The sequence below is a fragment of the Ascaphus truei genome, chromosome 4 (assembly GCF_040206685.1).
Source record: "Ascaphus truei isolate aAscTru1 chromosome 4, aAscTru1.hap1, whole genome shotgun sequence".
In the NCBI taxonomy this organism is placed as follows: domain Eukaryota; kingdom Metazoa; phylum Chordata; class Amphibia; order Anura; family Ascaphidae; genus Ascaphus; species Ascaphus truei.
Window position 1 is genome coordinate 419,769,470 of NC_134486.1, and position 19,986 is coordinate 419,789,455.

The 19,986-nt window shown below is 59.1% G+C and overlaps 1 protein-coding gene across 4 annotated transcripts in view; it reads left to right on the forward strand.

The window, feature by feature from the left end:
- Nucleotides 1-19,986, forward strand: part of LOC142493986 (spectrin beta chain, non-erythrocytic 5-like) — a 183,268-nt gene that overhangs the window by 40,708 nt on the left and 122,574 nt on the right. For 3 of the 4 annotated variants that reach the window (XM_075598816.1, XM_075598817.1, XM_075598820.1), the window contains exons 1-2: nucleotides 13,324-13,380; nucleotides 13,598-13,738. In XM_075598816.1, coding sequence (XP_075454931.1) covers nucleotides 13,348-13,380; nucleotides 13,598-13,738 — 174 coding nt within the window. In that variant the 5' untranslated portion in view covers nucleotides 13,324-13,347. Of the gene's footprint in view, nucleotides 1-13,323; nucleotides 13,381-13,597; nucleotides 13,739-19,986 lie in introns of those variants that run through there. The other variant, XM_075598818.1, reaches the window with a different exon arrangement.

Here is a 19,986-nt window from a genome sequence, read left to right on the forward strand (position 1 = left end):
TATCACCGCGCTGGGATCACCGGCCGCGCTTACATTGCACGCTGGTATATCACCGCGCTGGGATCACCGGCTGCGCTTACATTGCACGCTGGTATATCACCGCGCTGGGATCACCGGCCGCGCTTACATTGCACGCTGGTATATCACCGCGCTGGGATCACCGGCCGCGCTTACATTGCACGCCGGTATATCACCGCGCTGGGATAACCGGCCGCGCTTACATTGCACGCCGGTATATCACCGCGCTGGGATAACCGGCCGCACTTACATTGCACGCCGGTATATCACCGCGCTGGGATAACCGGCCGCGCTTACATTGCACGCTGGTATATCACCGCGCTGGGATCACCGGCCGCGCTTACATTGCACGCTGGTATATCACCGCTCTGGGATCACCGGCCGCGCTTACATTGCACGCTGGTATATCACCGCGCTGGGATAACCGGCCGCGCTTACATTGCACGCTGGTATATCACCGCGCTGGGATCACCGGCCACGCTTACATTGCACGCTGGTATATCACCGCGCTGGGATCACCGGCCGCGCGTACATTGCACGCTGGTATATCACCGCGCTGGGATCACCGGCCGCGCTTACATTGCACGCTGGTATATCACCGCGCTGGGATCACCGGCCGCGCTTACATTGCACGCTGGTATATCACCGCTCTGGGATAACCGGCCGCGCTTACATTGCACGCTGGTATATCACCGCGCTGGGATAACCGGCCGCGCTTACATTGCACGCTGGTATATCACCGCGCTGGGATCACCGGCCGCGCTTACATTGCACGCTGGTATATCACCGCGCTGGGATCACCGGCTGCGCTTACATTGCACGCTGGTATATCACCGCGCTGGGATAACCGGCCGCGCTTACATTGCACGCTGGTATATCACCGCGCTGGGATCACCGGCTGCGCTTACATTGCACGCTGGTATATCACCGCGCTGGGATTACCGGCCGCGCTTACAATGCACGCTGGTATATCACCGCGCTGGGATAACCGGCCGCGCTTACATTGCACGCTGGTATATCACCGCGCTGGGATAACCGGCCGCGCTTACATTGCACGCTGGTATATCACCGCGCTGGGATCACCGGCCACGCTTACATTGCACGCTGGTATATCACCGCGCTGGGATCACCGGCCGCGCTTACATTGCATGCTGGTATATCACCGTGCTGGGATCACCGGCCGTGCTTACATTGAACGCTGGTATATCACCGCGCTGGGATCACCGGCCGCGCTTACATTGCACGCTGGTATATCACCGCGCTGGGATCACCGGCCGCGCTTACATTGCACGCTGGTATATCACCGCGCTGGGATCACCGGCCACGCTTACATTGCACGCTGGTATATAACCGCGCTGGGATAACCGGCCGCGCTTACATTGCACGCTGATATATCACCGCGCTGGGATCACCGGCCGCGCTTACATTGCACGCTGGTATATCACCGCGCTGGGATAACCGGCCGCGCTTACATTGCACGCTGGTATATCACCGCGCTGGGATAACCGGCCGTGCTTACATTGCACGCTGGTATATCACCGCCCTGGGATAACCGGCCGCGCTTACATAGCACGCTGGTATATCACCGCACTGGGATCACCGGCCGCGCTTACATTGCACGCTGGTATATCACCGCGCTGGGATCACCGGCCGTGCTTACATTGCACGCCGGTATATCACCGCGCTGGGATCACCGGCCGCGCTTACATTGCACGCCGGTATATCACCGCGCTGGGATTACCGGCCGCGCTTACATTGCACGCTGGTATATCACTGCGCTGGGATAACCGGCCGCGCTTACATTGCACGCTGGTATATCACCGCGCTGGGATAACCGGCCGCGCTTACATTGCACGCTGGTATATCACCGCGCTGGGATCACCGGCCACGCTTACATTGCACGCTGGTATATCACCGCGCTGGGATCACCGGCCACGCTTACATTGCATGCTGGTATATCACCGTGCTGGGATCACCGGCCGTGCTTACATTGAACGCTGGTATATCACCGCGCTGGGATAAGCGGCCGCGCTTACATTGCACGCTGGTATATCACCGCGCTGGGATCACCGTCCGCGCTTACATTGCACGCTGGTATATCACCGCGCTAGGATAACCGGCCGCGCTTACATTGCACGCTGGTATATCACCGCGCTGGGATCACCGGCCGCGCTTACATTGCACGCTGGTATATCACCGCGCTGGGATCACCGGCCGCGCTTACATTGCACGCTGGTATATCACCGCGCTGGGATAACCGGCCGCGCTTACATTGCACGCTGGTATATCACCGCGCTGGGATCACCGGCCGCGCTTACATTGCACGCTGGTATATCACCGCGCTGGGATCACCGGCCACGCTTACATTGCACGCTGGTATATAACCGCGCTGGGATCACCGGCCGCGCTTACATTGCACGCTGGTATATCACCGTGCTGGGATCACCGGCCGCGCTTACATTGAACGCTGGTATATCACCGCGCTGGGATAACCGGCCGCGCTTACATTGCACGCTGGTATATCACCGCCCTGGGATAACCGGCCGCGCTTACATAGCACGCTGGTATATCACCGCGCTGGGATCACCGGCCGCGCTTACATTGCACGCTGGTATATCACCGCGCTGGGATCACCGGCCGCGCTTACATTGCACGCCGGTATATCACCGCGCTGGGATTACCGGCCGCGCTTACATTGCTCGCTGGTATATCACCGCGCTGGGATAACCGGCCGCGCTTACATTGCACGCTGGTATATCACCGCGCTGGGATAACCGGCCGCGCTTACATTGCACGCTGGTATATCACCGCGCTGGGATCACCGGCCACGCTTACATTGCACGCTGGTATATCACCGCGCTGGGATAAGCGGCCGCGCTTACATTGCACGCTGGTATATCACCGTGCTGGGATCACCGGCCGCGCTTACATTGCACGCTGGTATATCACCGCGCTGGGATCACCGGCCGCGCTTACATTGCACGCTGGTATATCACCGCGCTGGGATAACCGGCCGCGCTTACATTGCACGCTGGTATATCACCGCGCTGGGATCACCGGCCACGCTTACATTGCACGCTGGTATATCACCGCGCTGGGATCACCGGCCGCGCTTACATTGCACGCTGGTATATCACCGCGCTGGGATATACCGGCCGCGCTTACATTGCACGCTGGTATATCACCGCGCTGGGATCACCGGCCGCGCTTACATTGAACGCTGGTATATCACCGCGCTGGGATAAGCGGCCGCGCTTACATTGCACGCTGGTATATCACCGCACTGGGATAACCGTCCGCGCTTACATTGCACGCCGGTATATCACCGCGCTGGGATCACCGGCCGAGCTTACATTGCACGCTGGTATATCACCGCGCTGGGATCACCGTCCGCGCTTACATTGCACGCTGGTATATCACCGCGCTGGGATCACCGGCTGCGCTTACATTGCACGCTGGTATATCACCGCGCTGGGATAACCGGCCGCGCTTACATTACACGCTGGTATATCACCGCGCTGGGATCACCGGCCGCGCTTACATTGCACGCCGGTATATTACCGCGCTGGGATCACCGGCTGCGCTTACATTGCACGCTGGTATATCACCGCGCTGGGATCACCGGCCGCGCTTACATTGCACGCTGGTATATCACCGCGCTGGGATACCCGGCCGTGCTTACATTGCACGCCGGTATATCACCGCGCTGGGATAACCGGCCGCGCTTACATTGCACGCTGGTATATCACCGCGCTGGGATCACCGGCCGCGCTTACATTGCACGCTGGTATATCACCGCGCTGGGATAACCGGCCACGCTTACATTGCACGCTGGTATATCACCGCGCTGGGATAACCGGCCGCGCTTACATTGCACGCTGGTATATCACCGCGCTGGGATCACCGGCCGCACTTACATTGCACGCTGGTATATCACCGCGCTGGGATAACCCGGCCGCGCTTACATTGCACGCTGGTATATCACCGCGCTGGGATCACCGGCCGCGCTTACATTGCACGCTGGTATATCACCGCGCTGGGATCACCGGCCGCGCTTACATTGCGCGCTGGTATATCACCGCGCTGGGATAACCGGCCGTGCTTACATTGCACGCTGGTATATCACCGCGCTGGGATAACCGGCCGCGCTTACATTGCACGCCGGTATATCACCGCGCTGGGATAACCGTCCGCGCTTACATTGCACGCTGGTATATCACAGCGCTGGGATCACCGGCCGCGCTTACATTGCACGCCGGTATATCACCGCGCTGGGATCACCGGCCGCGCTTACATTGCACGCTGGTATATCACCGCGCTGGGATAACCGGCCGCGCTTACATTGCACGCTGGTATATCACCGCGCTGGGATAACCGGCTGCGCTTACATTGCACGCTGGTATATCACCGCGCTGGGATAACCGGCTGCGCTTACATTGCACGCTGGTATATCACCGCGCTGGGATAACCGGCCGCGCTTACATTGCACGCTGGTATATCACCGTGCTGGGATCACCGGCCGCGCTTACATTGCACGCTGGTATATCACCGCGCTGGGATCACCGGCTGCGCTTACATTGCACGCTGGTATATCACCGCGCTGGGATAACCGGCCGCGCTTACATTGCACGCTGGTATATCACCGCGCTGGGATCACCGGCCGCGCTTACATTGCACGCTGGTATATCACCGCGCTGGGATAACCGGCCGCGCTTACATTGCACGCTGGTATATCACCGCCCTGGGATAACCCGGCCGCGCTTACATTGCACGCCGGTATATCACCGCGCTGGGATAACCGGCCGCGCTTACATTGCACGCTGGTATATCACCGCGCTGGGATAACCGGCCGCGCTTACATTGCACGCCGGTATATCACCGCGCTGGGATAACCCGGCCGCGCTTACATTGCACGCCGGTATATCACCGCGCTGGGATAACCGGCCGCGCTTACATTGCACGCTGGTATATCACCGCGCTGGGATCACCGGCCGCGCTTACATTGCACGCTGGTATATCACCGCGCTGGGATCACCGGCCGCGCTTACATTGCACGCTGGTATATCACCGCGCTGGGATCACCGTCCGCGCTTACATTGCACGCTGGTATATCACCGCGCTGGGATCACCGGCCGCGCTTACATTGCGCGCTGGTATATCACCGCGCTGGGATCACCGGCCGCGCTTACATTGCGCGCTGGTATATCACCTCGCTGGGATCACCGGCCACGCTTACATTGCGCGCTGGTATATCACCGCGCTGGGATCACCGGCCGCGCTTACATTGCACGCTGGTATATCACCGCGCTGGGATAACCGGCCGCGCTTACATTGCACGCTGGTATATCACCGCGCTGGGATAACCGGCCGCGCTTACATTGCACGCTGATATATCACCGCGCTGGGATCACCGGCCGCGCTTACATTGCACGCCGGTATATCACCGCGCTGGGATAACCGGCCGCGCTTACATTGCACGCTGGTATATCACCGCGCTGGGATCACCGGCCGCGCTTACATTGCACGCTGGTATATCACCGCGCTGGGATAACCCGGCCGCGCTTACATTGCACGCTGGTATATCACCGCGCTGGGATAACCGGCCGCGCTTACATTGCACGCTGGTATATCACCGTGCTGGGATCACCGGCCGCGCTTACATTGCACGCTGGTATATCACCGTGCTGGGATCACCGGCCGCGCTTACATTGCACGCTGGTATATCACCGCGCTGGGATCACCGGCTGCGCTTACATTGCACGCTGGTATATCACCGCGCTGGGATAACCGGCCGCGCTTACATTGCACGCTGGTATATCACCGCGCTGGGATCACCGGCCGCGCTTACATTGCACGCTGGTATATCACCGCCCTGGGATAACCCGGCCGCGCTTACATTGCACGCCGGTATATCACCGCGCTGGGATAACCGGCCGCGCTTACATTGCACGCTGGTATATCATCGCGCTGGGATAACCGGCCGCGCTTACATTGCACGCCGGTATATCACCGCGCTGGGATAACCCGGCCGCGCTTACATTGCACGCCGGTATATCACCGCGCTGGGATAACCGGCCGCGCTTACATTGCACGCTGGTATATCACCGCGCTGGGATCACCGGCCGCGCTTACATTGCACGCTGGTATATCACCGCGCTGGGATCACCGGCCGCGCTTACATTGCACGCTGGTATATCACCGCGCTGGGATCACCGTCCGCGCTTACATTGCACGCTGGTATATCACCGCGCTGGGATCACCGGCCGCGCTTACATTGCGCGCTGGTATATCACCGCGCTGGGATCACCGGCCGCGCTTACATTGCACGCTGGTATATCACCTCGCTGGGATCACCGGCCGCGCTTACATTGCGCGCTGGTATATCACCGCGCTGGGATCACTGGCCGCGCTTACATTGCACGCTGGTATATCACCGCGCTGGGATAACCGGCCGCGCTTACATTGCACGCTGGTATATCACCGCCCTGGGATAACCCGGCCGCGCTTACATTGCACGCCGGTATATCACCGCGCTGGGATTACCGGCCGCGCTTACATTGCACGCTGGTATATCACCGCGCTGGGATAACCGGCTGCGCTTACATTGCACGCTGGTATATCACCGCGCTGGGATAACCGGCCGCGCTTACATTGCACGCTGGTATATCACCGTGCTGGGATCACCGGCCGCGCTTACATTGCACGCTGGTATATCACCGCGCTGGGATCACCGGCTGCGCTTACATTGCACGCTGGTATATCACCGCGCTGGGATAACCGGCCGCGCTTACATTGCACGCTGGTATATCACCGCGCTGGGATCACCGGCCGCGCTTACATTGCACGCTGGTATATCACCGCGCTGGGATAACCGTCCGCGCTTACATTGCACGCTGGTATATCACCGCCCTGGGATAACCCGGCCGCGCTTACATTGCACGCCGGTATATCACCGCGCTGGGATAACCGGCCGCGCTTACATTGCACGCTGGTATATCACCGCGCTGGGATAACCGGCCGCGCTTACATTGCACGCCGGTATATCACCGCGCTGGGATAACCCGGCCGCTCTTACATTGCACGCCGGTATATCACCGCGCTGGGATAACCGACCGCGCTTACATTGCACGCTGGTATATCACCGCGCTGGGATCACCGGCCGCGCTTACATTGCACGCTGGTATATCACCGCGCTGGGATCACCGGCCGCGCTTACATTGCACGCTGGTATATCACCGCGCTGGGATCACCGTCCGCGCTTACATTGCACGCTGGTATATCACCGCGCTGGGATCACCGGCCGCGCTTACATTGCGCGCTGGTATATCACCGCGCTGGGATCACCGGCCGCGCTTACATTGCGCGCTGGTATATCACCTCGCTGGGATCACCGGCCGCGCTTACATTGCGCGCTGGTATATCACCGCGCTGGGATCACCGGCCGCGCTTACATTGCACGCTGGTATATCACCGCGCTGGGATAACCGGCCGCGCTTACATTGCACGCTGGTATATCACCGCCCTGGGATAACCCGGCCGCGCTTACATTGCACGCCGGTATATCACCGCGCTGGGATAACCGGCCGCGCTTACATTGCACGCTGGTATATCACCGCGCTGGGATCACCGGCTGCGCTTACATTGCACGCTGGTATATCACCGCGCTGGGATAACCGGCCGCGCTTACATTGCACGCTGGTATATCACCGCGCTGGGATCACCGGCCGCGCTTACATTGCACGCTGGTATATCACAGCGCTGGGATCACCGGCCGCGCTTACATTGCACGCTGGTATATCACCGCGCTGGGATCACCGGCCGCGCTTACATTGCACGCTGGTATATCACCGCCCTGGGATAACCCGGCCGCGCTTACATTGCACGCCGGTATATCACCGCGCTGGGATAACCGGCCGCGCTTACATTGCACGCTGGTATATCACCGCGCTGGGATAACCGGCCGCGCTTACATTGCACGCCGGTATATCACCGCGCTGGGATAACCCGGCCGCGCTTACATTGCACGCCGGTATATCACCGCGCTGGGATAACCAGCCGCGCTTACATTGCACGCTGGTATATCACCGCGCTGGGATCACCGGCCGCGCTTACATTGCACGCTGGTATATCACCGCGCTGGGATCACCGGCCGCGCTTACATTGCACGCTGGTATATCACCGCGCTGGGATCACCGTCCGCGCTTACATTGCACGCTGGTATATCACCGCGCTGGGATCACCGGCCGCGCTTACATTGCGCGCTGGTATATCACCGCGCTGGGATCACCGGCCGCGCTTACATTGCGCGCTGGTATATCACCTCGCTGCGATCACCGGCCGCGCTTACATTGCGCGCTGGTATATCACCGCGCTGGGATCACCGGCCGCGCTTACATTGCACGCTGGTATATCACCGCGCTGGGATAACCGGCCGCGCTTACATTGCACGCTGGTATATCACCGCGCTGGGATAACCGGCCGCGCTTACATTGCACGCTGATATATCACCGCGCTGGGATCACCGGCCGCGCTTACATTGCACGCCGGTATATCACCGCGCTGGGATAACCGGCCGCGCTTACATTGCACGCTGGTATATCACCGCGCTGGGATAACCGGCCGTGCTTACATTGCACGCTGGTATATCACCGCCCTGGGATAACCGGCCGCGCTTACATAGCACGCTGGTATATCACCGCGCTGGGATCACCGGCCGCGCTTACATTGCACGCTGGTATATCACCGCGCTGGGATCACCGGCCGTGCTTACATTGCACGCCGGTATATCACCGCGCTGGGATCACCGGCCGCGCTTACATTGCACGCCGGTATATCACCGCGCTGGGATTACCGGCCGCGCTTACATTGCACGCTGGTATATCACCGCGCTGGGATAACCGGCCGCGCTTACATTGCACGCTGGTATATCACCGCGCTGGGATCACCGGCCACGCTTACATTGCACGCTGGTATATCACCGCGCTGGGATCACCGGCCGCGCTTACATTGCATGCTGGTATATCACCGTGCTGGGATCACCGGCCGTGCTTACATTGAACGCTGGTATATCACCGCGCTGGGATAAGCGGCCGCGCTTACATTGCACGCTGGTATATCACCGCGCTGGGATCACCGTCCGCGCTTACATTGCACGCTGGTATATCACCGCGCTAGGATAACCGGCCGCGCTTACATTGCATGCTGGTATATCACCGCACTGGGATCACCGGCCGCGCTTACATTGCACGCTGGTATATCACCGCGCTGGGATCACCGGCCGCGCTTACATTGCACGCTGGTATATCACCGCGCTGGGATAACCGGCCGCGCTTACATTGCACGCTGGTATATCACCGCGCTGGGATAACCGGCCGCGCTTACATTGCACGCTGGTATATCACCGCGCTGGGATCACCGGCCACGCTTACATTGCACGCTGGTATATAACCGCGCTGGGATCACCGGCCGCGCTTACATTGCACGCTGGTATATCACCGTGCTGGGATCACCGGCCGCGCTTACATTGAACGCTGGTATATCACCGCGCTGGGATAACCGGCCGCGCTTACATTGCACGCTGGTATATCACCGCCCTGGGATAACCGGCCACGCTTACATTGCACGCTGGTATATCACCGCGCTGGGATCACCGGCCGCGCTTACATTGCACGCTGGTATATCACCGCGCTGGGATCACCGGCCGCGCTTACATTGCACGCTGGTATATCACCGCGCTGGGATCACCGGCCGCGCTTACATTGCACGCCGGTATATCACCGCGCTGGGATTACCGGCCGCGCTTACATTGCACGCTGGTATATCACCGCGCTGGGATAACCGGCCGCGCTTACATTGCACGCTGGTATATCACCGCGCTGGGATAACCGGCCGCGCTTACATTGCACGCTGGTATATCACCGCGCTGGGATCACCGGCCACGCTTACATTGCACGCTGGTATATCACCGCGCTGGGATCACCGGCCGCGCTTACATTGCACGCTGGTATATCACCGTGCTGGGATCACCGGCCGCGCTTACATTGCACGCTGGTATATCACCGCGCTGGGATCACCGGCCGCGCTTACATTGCACGCTGGTATATCACCGCGCTAGGATAACCGGCCGCGCTTACATTGAACGCTGGTATATCACCGCGCTGGGATAAGCGGCCGCGCTTACATTGCACGCTGGTATATCACCGTGCTGGGATCACCGGCCGCGCTTACATTGCACGCTGGTATATCACCGCGCTGGGATCACCGGCCGCGCTTACATTGCACGCTGGTATATCACCGCGCTGGGATAACCGGCCGCGCTTACATTGCACGCTGGTATATCACCGCGCTGGGATCACCGGCCACGCTTACATTGCACGCTGGTATATCACCGCGCTGGGATCACCGGCCGCGCTTACATTGCACGCTGGTATATCACCGCGCTGGGATCACCGGCCGCGCTTACATTGCACGCTGGTATATCACCGTGCTGGGATCACCGGCCGCGCTTACATTGAACGCTGGTATATCACCGCGCTGGGATAAGCGGCCGCGCTTACATTGCACGCTGGTATATCACCGCGCTGGGATCACCGTCCACGCTTACATTGCACGCTGGTATATCACCGCGCTGGGATCACCGGCCGCGCTTACATTGCACGCTGGTATATCACCGCGCTGGGATAACCGGCCGCGCTTACATTGCACGCTGGTATATCACCGCGCTGGGATCACCGGCTGCGCTTACATTGCACGCTGGTATATCACCGCGCTGGGATAACCGGCCGCGCTTACATTGCACGCCGGTATATCACCGCGCTGGGATAACCGGCCGCGCTTACATTGCACGCTGGTATATCACCGCGCTGGGATAACCGGCCGCGCTTACATTGCACGCTGGTATATCACCGCGCTGGGATAACCGGCCGCGCTTACATTGCACGCTGGTATATCACCGCGCTGGGATCACCGGCCGCGCTTACATTGCACGCTGGTATATCACCGTGCTGGGATCACCGGCCGCGCTTACATTGCACGCTGGTATATCACCGCGCTGGGATCACCGGCCGCGCTTACATTGCACGCTGGTATATCACCGTGCTGGGATCACCGGCTGCGCTTACATTGAACGCTGGTATATCACCGCGCTGGGATAAGCGGCCGCGCTTACATTGCACGCTGGTATATCACCGCGCTGGGATAACCGGCCGCGCTTACATTGCACGCTGGTATATCACCGCGCTGGGATAACCGGCCGCGCTTACATTGCACGCTGGTATATCACCGCGCTGGGATAACCGGCCGCGCTTACATTGCACGCTGGTATATCACCGTGCTGGGATCACCGGCCGCGCTTACATTGCACGCTGATATATCACCGCGCTGGGATCACCGGCCGCGCTTACATTGCACGCCGGTATATCACCGCGCTGGGAACACCGGCCGCACTTACATTGCGCGCTGGTATATCACCGCGCTGGGATAACCGGCCGCGCTTACATTGCACGCTGGTATATCACCGTGCTGGGATCACCGGCCGCGCTTACATTGCACGCTGGTATATCACCGCTCTAGGATCACCGGCCGCGCTTACATTGCACGCTGGTATATCACCGCGCTGGGATAACCGGCCGCGCTTACATTGCACGCTGGTATATCACCGCGCTGGGATCACCGGCCACGCTTACATTGCACGCTGGTATATCACCGCGCTGGGATCACCGGCCGCGCTTACATTGCACGCTGGTATATCACCGTGCTGGGATCACCGGCCGCGCTTACATTGAACGCTGGTATATCACCGCGCTGGGATCACCGGCCGCGCTTACATTGCACGCTGGTATATCACCGCGCTGGGATCACCGTCCGCGCTTACATTGCACGCTGGTATATCACCGCCCTGGGATCACCGGCCGCGCTTACATTGCACGCTGGTATATCACAGCGCTGGGATCACCGGCCGCGCTTACATTGCGCGCTGGTATATCACCGCGCTGGGATCACCGGCCGCGCTTACATTGCACGCTGGTATATCACCGCACTGGGATCACCGGCCGCGCTTACATTGCACGCTGGTATATCACCGCGCTGGGATAACCGGCTGCGCTTACATTGCACGCTGGTATATCACCGCGCTGGGATAACCGGCCGCGCTTACATTGCACGCTGGTATATCACCGCGCTGGGATCACCGGCCGCGCTTACATTGCACGCCGGTATATCACCACGCTGGGATAACCGGCCACGCTTACATTGCACGCCGGTATATCACCGCGCTGGGATCACCGGCCGCGCTTACATTGCACGCTGGTATATCACAGCGCTGGGATCACCGGCCGCGCTTACATTGCACGCCGGTATATCACCGCGCTGGGATCACCGGCCGCGCTTACATTGCACGCTGGTATATCACCACGCTGGGATAACCGGCCACGCTTACATTGCACGCTGGTATATCACCGCGCTGGGATCACCGGCCGCGCTTACATTGCATGCTGGTATATCACCGCGCTGGGATAACCGGCCGCGCTTACATTGCATGCTGGTATATCACCGCGCTGGGATCACCGGCCGCGCTTACATTGCATGCTGGTATATCACCGCGCTGGGATAACCGGCCGCGCTTACATTGCATGCTGGTATATCACCGCGCTGGGATAACCGGCCGCGCTTACATTGCACGCCGGTATATCACCGCGCTGGGATCACCGGCCGCGCTTACATTGCACGCTGGTATATCACCGCGCTGGGATCACCGGCCGCGCTTACATTGCACGCTGGTATATCACCGCGCTGGGATCACCGGCCGCGCTTACATTGCACGCTGGTATATCACCGCGCTGGGATCACCGGCCGCGCTTACATTGCACGCCGGTATATCACCGCGCTGGGATAACCCGGCCGCGCTTACATTGCACGCTGGTATATCACCGCGCTGGGATCTCCGGCCGCGCTTACATTGCACGCTGGTATATCACCGCGCTGGGATAACCGGCCGCGCTTACATTGCACGCTGGTATATCACCGCGCTGGGATCACCGGCCGCGCTTACATTGCACGCTGGTATATCACCGCGCTGGGATCACCGCCCGCGCTTACATTGCACGCTGGTATATCACCGCGCTGGGATCACCGCCCTCGCCTACATTGCACGCCGGTATATCACCGCGCTGGGATCACCGCCCGCGCGTACCTTCCCCCGTAGCAGTGGAGTGGTTTGCAACGCCTTGTCACGGCACGGAGTGTCTGTAAATATTGTGACTCACGCCGTGACATGTTGTGTTATTGCTGTAGAAGCTGCAGCTATAAACAGGGGAGTCGCCGGGATTTGTCATGAGATTGGGCGCTTTCCCGTGCTCGTGGCGGGTGAGATGGGATTTCTGCCTGCCCGGTGATCGGGTGACCCAGGCGGGGAGGTTATTGGGTGGGGGGGTATTTGCCATCTCCTTTGCCACGTGCTGCCTCTGAAGGTGTCGGGCCGTTAGAATGTGCCAGCGGGTTCTGCCGGTGCTGACCCGACCCCAGCTATGCCACGTTCTGATTCTAAATTAGTGTCAGAACTTTTGTCCCTTGTCTCTCGCAGGCAGAGACATGGGTCCGAGGGAAGCTCCGTGACCTTAAGGACGGCTGTGACATCTGTCCCCTCCGGGACCGGTACCAGGCATCACAAACCTTACAGAGGGACGTCCAGGGGTCCGAGAGCACGCTGGTAAAACTGAGCCAGGTACAAGACAGCTCCGGTGAGGGGCAGGGTAACAAGGTGAGGTGTGGGTAACAAGGTGAGGGGCAGGGCAACAAGGTGAGGCGCAGGGCAACAAGGTGAGGTGTGGGTAACAAGGTGAGGGGCAGGGCAACAAGGTGAGGCGCAGGGCAACAAGGTGAGGTGTGGGTAACAAGGTGAGGTGTGGGTAACAAGGTGAGGTGGGGGTAACAAGGTGAGGTGTGGGTAACAAGGTGAGGGGCAGGGCAACAAGGTGAGGGCCAGGGCAACAAGGTGAGGGGCAGGGCAACAAGGTGAGAGACAGGGTAACAAGGTGAGGGGCAGGGCGACAAGGTGAGGGGCAGGGCAACAATGTGAGGTGCGGGTAACAAGGTGAGGGGCAGGGTAACAAGGTGAGGGGCAGGGCGACAAGGTGAGGGGCAGGGCAACAAGGTGAGGTGCGGGTAGCAAGGTGAGGGGCAGGGTAACAAGGTGAGGGGCAGGGCAACAAGGTGAGGGGCAGGGCAACAAGGTGAGGGGCAGGGCAACAAGGTGAGGGGCAGGGCAACAAGGTGAGAGAAAGGGTAACAAGGTGAGAGACAGGGTAACAAGGTGAGGTGTGGGTAACAAGGTGAGGGGCAGGGTAACAAGGTGAGGTGTGGGTAACAAGGTGAGGGGCAGGGCAACAAGGTGAGGGGCAAGGCAACAAGGTGAGGGGCAGGGCAACAAGGTGAGGGGCAGGGCAACAAGGTGAGAGACAGGGTAACAAGGTGAGGGCCAGGGCAACAAGGTGAGGGGCAGGGCAACAAGGTGAGGGGCAGGGCAACAAGGTGAGAGACAGGGTAACAAGGTGGGGGGCAGGGTAACAAGGTGAGGGGCAGGGCAACAAGGTGAGAGACAGGGTAACAAGGTGGGGGGCAGGGTAACAAGGTGAGGGGCAGGGCAACAAGGTGAGGGGCAGGGTAACAAGGTGGGGGGCAGGGTAACAAGGTGAGGGGCAGGGCAACAAGGTGAGGGGCAGAGTAACAAGGTGAGGGGCAGGGCAACAAGGTGAGGGGCAGGGCAACAAGGTGAGGTGTGGGTAAAAAGGTGAGGGGCAGGGCAACAAGGTGAGGGGCAGGGCAACAAGGTGAGGGGCAGGGCAACAAGGTGAGGTGTGGGTAACAAGGTGAGGGGCAGGGCAACAAGGTGAGGGGCAGGGCAACAAGGTGAGGGGCAGGGCAACAAGGTGAGAGACAGGGTAACAAAGTGAGGGGCAGGGCAACAAGGTGAGGGGCAGGGCAACAAGGTGAGGGGCAGGGCAACAAGGTGAGGGGCAGGGTAACAAGGTGAGGTGTGGGTAACAAGGTGAGGGGCAGGGCAACAAGGTGAGGGGCAGGGCAACAAGGTGAGGGGCAGGGCAACAAGGTGAGAGACAGGGTAACAAGGTGAGGGGCAGGGCGACAAGGTGAGGGGCAGGGCAACAATGTGAGGTGCGGGTAACAAGGTGAGGGGCAGGGTAACAAGGTGAGGGGCAGGGTGACAAGGTGAGGGGCAGGGCGACAAGGTGAGGGGCAGGGCAACAAGGTGAGGTGCGGGTAGCAAGGTGAGGGGCAGGGCAACAAGGTGAGGGGCAGGGCAACAAGGTGAGGGGCAGGGCAACAAGGTGAGGGGCAGGGCAACAAGGTGAGAGAAAGGGTAACAAGGTGAGAGACAGGGTAACAAGGTGAGGTGCGGGTAACAAGGTGAGGGGCAGGGTAACAAGGTGAGGGGCAGGGCAACAAGGTGAGGCGCAGGGCAACAAGGTGAGGTGTGGGTAACAAGGTGAGGTGTGGGTAACAAGGTTAGGTGGGGGTAACAAGGTGAGGTGTGGGTAACAAGGTGAGGGGCAGGGCAACAAGGTGAGGGCCAGGGCAACAAGGTGAGGGGCAGGGCAACAAGGTGAGAGACAGGGTAACAAGGTGAGGGGCAGGGCGACAAGGTGAGGGGCAGGGCAACAATGTGAGGTGCGGGTAACAAGGTGAGGGGCAGGGTAACAAGGTGAGGGGCAGGGCGACAAGGTGAGGGGCAGGGCAACAAGGTGAGGTGCGGGTAGCAAGGTGAGGGGCAGGGTAACAAGGTGAGGGGCAGGGCAACAAGGTGAGGGGCAGGGCAACAAGGTGAGGGGCAGGGCAACAAGGTGAGGGGCAGGGCAACAAGGTGAGAGAAAGGGTAACAAGGTGAGAGACAGGGTAACAAGGTGAGGTGTGGGTAACAAGGTGAGGGGCAGGGTAACAAGGTGAGGTGTGGGTAACAAGGTGAGGGGCAGGGCAACAAGGTGAGGGGCAAGGCAACAAGGTGAGGGGCAGGGCAACAAGGTGAGGGGCAGGGCAACAAGGTGAGAGACAGGGTAACAAGGTGAGGGCCAGGGCAACAAGGTGAGGGGCAGGGCAACAAGGTGAGGGGCAGGGCAACAAGGTGAGAGACAGGGTAACAAGGTGGGGGGCAGGGTAACAAGGTGAGGGGCAGGGCAACAAGGTGAGAGACAGGGTAACAAGGTGGGGGGCAGGGTAACAAGGTGAGGGGCAGGGCAACAAGGTGAGGGGCAGGGTAACAAGGTGGGGGGCAGGGTAACAAGGTGAGGGGCAGGGCAACAAGGTGAGGGGCAGAGTAACAAGGTGAGGGGCAGGGCAACAAGGTGAGGGGCAGGGCAACAAGGTGAGGTGTGGGTAAAAAGGTGAGGGGCAGGGCAACAAGGTGAGGGGCAGGGCAACAAGGTGAGGGGCAGGGCAACAAGGTGAGGTGTGGGTAACAAGGTGAGGGGCAGGGCAACAAGGTGAGGGGCAGGGCAACAAGGTGAGGGGCAGGGCAACAAGGTGAGAGACAGGGTAACAAAGTGAGGGGCAGGGCAACAAGGTGAGGGGCAGGGCAACAAGGTGAGGGGCAGGGCAACAAGGTGAGGGGCAGGGTAACAAGGTGAGGTGTGGGTAACAAGGTGAGGGGCAGGGCAACAAGGTGAGGGGCAGGGCAACAAGGTGAGGGGCAGGGCAACAAGGTGAGAGACAGGGTAACAAGGTGAGGGGCAGGGCGACAAGGTGAGGGGCAGGGCAACAATGTGAGGTGCGGGTAACAAGGTGAGGGGCAGGGTAACAAGGTGAGGGGCAGGGTGACAAGGTGAGGGGCAGGGCGACAAGGTGAGGGGCAGGGCAACAAGGTGAGGTGCGGGTAGCAAGGTGAGGGGCAGGGCAACAAGGTGAGGGGCAGGGCAACAAGGTGAGGGGCAGGGCAACAAGGTGAGGGGCAGGGCAACAAGGTGAGAGAAAGGGTAACAAGGTGAGAGACAGGGTAACAAGGTGAGGTGCGGGTAACAAGGTGAGGGGCAGGGTAACAAGGTGAGGGGCAGGGTAACAAGGTGAGGGACAGGGCAACAAGGTGAGGGGCATGGCAACAAGGTGAGGGGCAGGGCAACAAGGTGAGAGACAGGGTAACAAGGTGGGGGCAGGGTAACATGGTGGGGGGCAGGGTAGCAAGGTGAGGGGCAGTGTAACAAAGTGAGGGGCAGGGTAACAAGGGGAGGGGCAGGACAACAAGGTGAGGGGCAGGGCAACAAGGTGAGGGTCAAGGTAAAAGGGGAGAGGAAGGGTAACAAGGTGAGGGGCAGGGTAACAAGGTGAGGGGCAGGGTAACAAGGAGAGGGGCAGGGTAACAAGGGGAAGGGCAGGGTAACAAGGGGAGGGGCAGGGTAACAAGGTGAGGGGGGCAGGGTAACAAGGTGAGGGGCAGGGTAACAAGGTGAGGGGCAGGGTAACAAGGTGAGGGGCAGTGTAACAAGGTGAGGGGAAGGGTAACAAGGTGAGAGGCAGGGTAACAAGGTGAGGGGGGCAGGGTAACAAGGTGAGGGCCAGGGTAACAAGGTGTGGGCCAGGGTAACAAGGTGAGGGCCAGGGTAACAAGGTGAGGGCCAGGGTAACAAGGTGAGGGCCAGGGTAACAAGGTGAGGGCCAGGGTAACCAGGTGAGGGCCAGGGTAACCAGGTGAGGGGCAGGGTAACAAGGTGAGGGGCAGGGTAACAAGGTGAGGGGCAGGGTAACAAGGTGAGGGGCAGGGTAACAAGGTGAGGGGCAGGGTAACAAGGTGAGGGTCAAGGTAACAAGGGGAGAGGCAGGGTAACAAGGTGAGGGGCAGGGTAACAAGGGGAGGGGCAGGGTAACAAGGTGAAGGGCAGGCTAACAAGGTGAGGGTCAAGGTAACAAGGGGAGAGGCAGGGTAACAAGGTGAGGGGCAGGGTAACAAGGGGAAGGGCAGGGTAACAAGGGGAGGGGCAGGGTAACAAGGTGAGGGGCAGGGTAACAAGGTGAGGGGCAGGGTAAAAAGGTGAGAGGCAGGGTAACAAGGTGAGGGGGCAGGGTAACAAGGTGAGGGTCAAGGTAACAAGGGGAGAGGCAGGGTAACAAGGTGAGGGGCAGGGTAACAAGGTGAGGGGCAGGGTAACAAGGTGAGGGGCAGGGTAACAAGGTAAGGGTCAGGGTAACAAGGTGAGGGGCAGGGTAACAAGGTAAGGGTCAGGGTAACAAGGTGAGAGGCAGAGTAACAAGGTGAGGGGCAGGGTAACAAGGTAAGGGTCAGGGTAACAAGGTGAGAGGCAAAGTAACAAGGTGAGGGGCAGGGTAACAAGGTAAGGGTCAGGGTAACAAGGTGAGAGGCAGAGTAACAAGGTGAAGGGCAGGGTAACAATGTGAGGGGCAGGGTAACAAGGTGAGGGTCAGGGTAACAAGGTGAGAGGCAGAGTAACAAGGTGAGGGGCAGGGTAACAAGGTGAGGGGCAGGGTAACAAGGTAAGGGTCAGGGTAACAAGGTGAGAGGCAGAGTAACAAGGGGAGAGGCAGGGTAACAAGGTGAGGGGCAGGGTAACAAGGTGAGGGGCAGGGTAACAAGGTGAGGGGCAGGGTAACAAGGGGAGAGGCAGGGTAACAAGGTGAGGGGCAGGGTAACAAGGGGAGAGGCAGGGTAACAAGGTCAGGGGCAGGGTAACAAGGTGAGGGGCAGAGTGCTATGTTAGGTATCACGTCACTCAGGGTACAATGGAGATTGGTGTGACGGTGAAGGGGTACCCAGGCCATTAATTAAGGTATTTGGCCCAGCTGGATGCCCCATGGCCATATTGGGGAATTGTGAGTGTCAGCTCTTCAACCCAATTGTGGCATGTACCTGCATGGGTAGTAAAGATATGTGTGGGTTTTTACTGTTCCAGGGGTGCTGACCAGCGGAGATGTGCAGGGCGTGAGAGTCGGGGCATTTTACGGGAAAATATCAGGGTGTGTTTGGGAAGAAGGGGGCCAATAATGCGGGTTACCCCGAAACATGCACTCGGGAATCCCCCCAGACTCCTGAGGACATGAGGAACACAGACCACCGGATAAAAGCCTCCATAGAAAGCAGTTTGCAGCTCACCGCCAAATCCCCCTGCTTCAGCACAAACCAGGGCAGTAAAACCGGGCAGGGAACTGGGTTACATTACAGGTCCCAGGGTATGCCCAAATCCCAGAACCCAGTGAGGGGTTCCGTACCTCTCTCACCAGATATAAGGTGAAGAGAGTTATAGGGGTTTTTAAGTTAACATGTAGAGTGTCAGCTCCGCAGCCCGGTATTGGCTGCAGTGCTGGAAATGTATTATAATGGTCTGTGTGTGTCCCGCTAGGTATAAGTGGACCACAGCAATGCCGGGAATGAAACTGCGTATCAGTATTGTAACCAGTAATGTGTCCATTATGGACATTGTATCAGGGTCTCCCCGCAGACCGCAGACAGGAAAAAAGGCTTTAAAGCTGCAGTTCAGTCTTTTTTTAATTTATTTTTTAACATTTATTTTTTTACTTCAATAGTTTCATGTGTGCAATCTCTACTTAGCTAAAGAACTGTATAGCTGCAGGTCAATTCGTTCTCCATGTATTGATAGGGCGAAATTTGGTGACATATTAAAAGCTGGGATTTGTTTATAATCTGCTTGTCAGTCAGTGGAAGCTCATGAATATTCATGAGCACTCCTGCACTGACATGTGCTAGAGGGAGGGCAGGGCTGACAAAGGGGTGTGCCAGGGCTTGTGACAGGACATGAAGGGGCAGTGCCTTAGTAAATGGCTGTTAAAATAGAATACAAGAAAATTGGTCTTTCAAAGTTGTTTTTTTAAAAACAGAAAATGCTAAAAGTATTTTTTCTTACTACAGAACTGATTTATTTAAAAAAACACACATGCAGGATATTGACTGAACTGCAGCTTTAAAACAAGTCTTGTGTACCCCTCCATGAAGCTGCT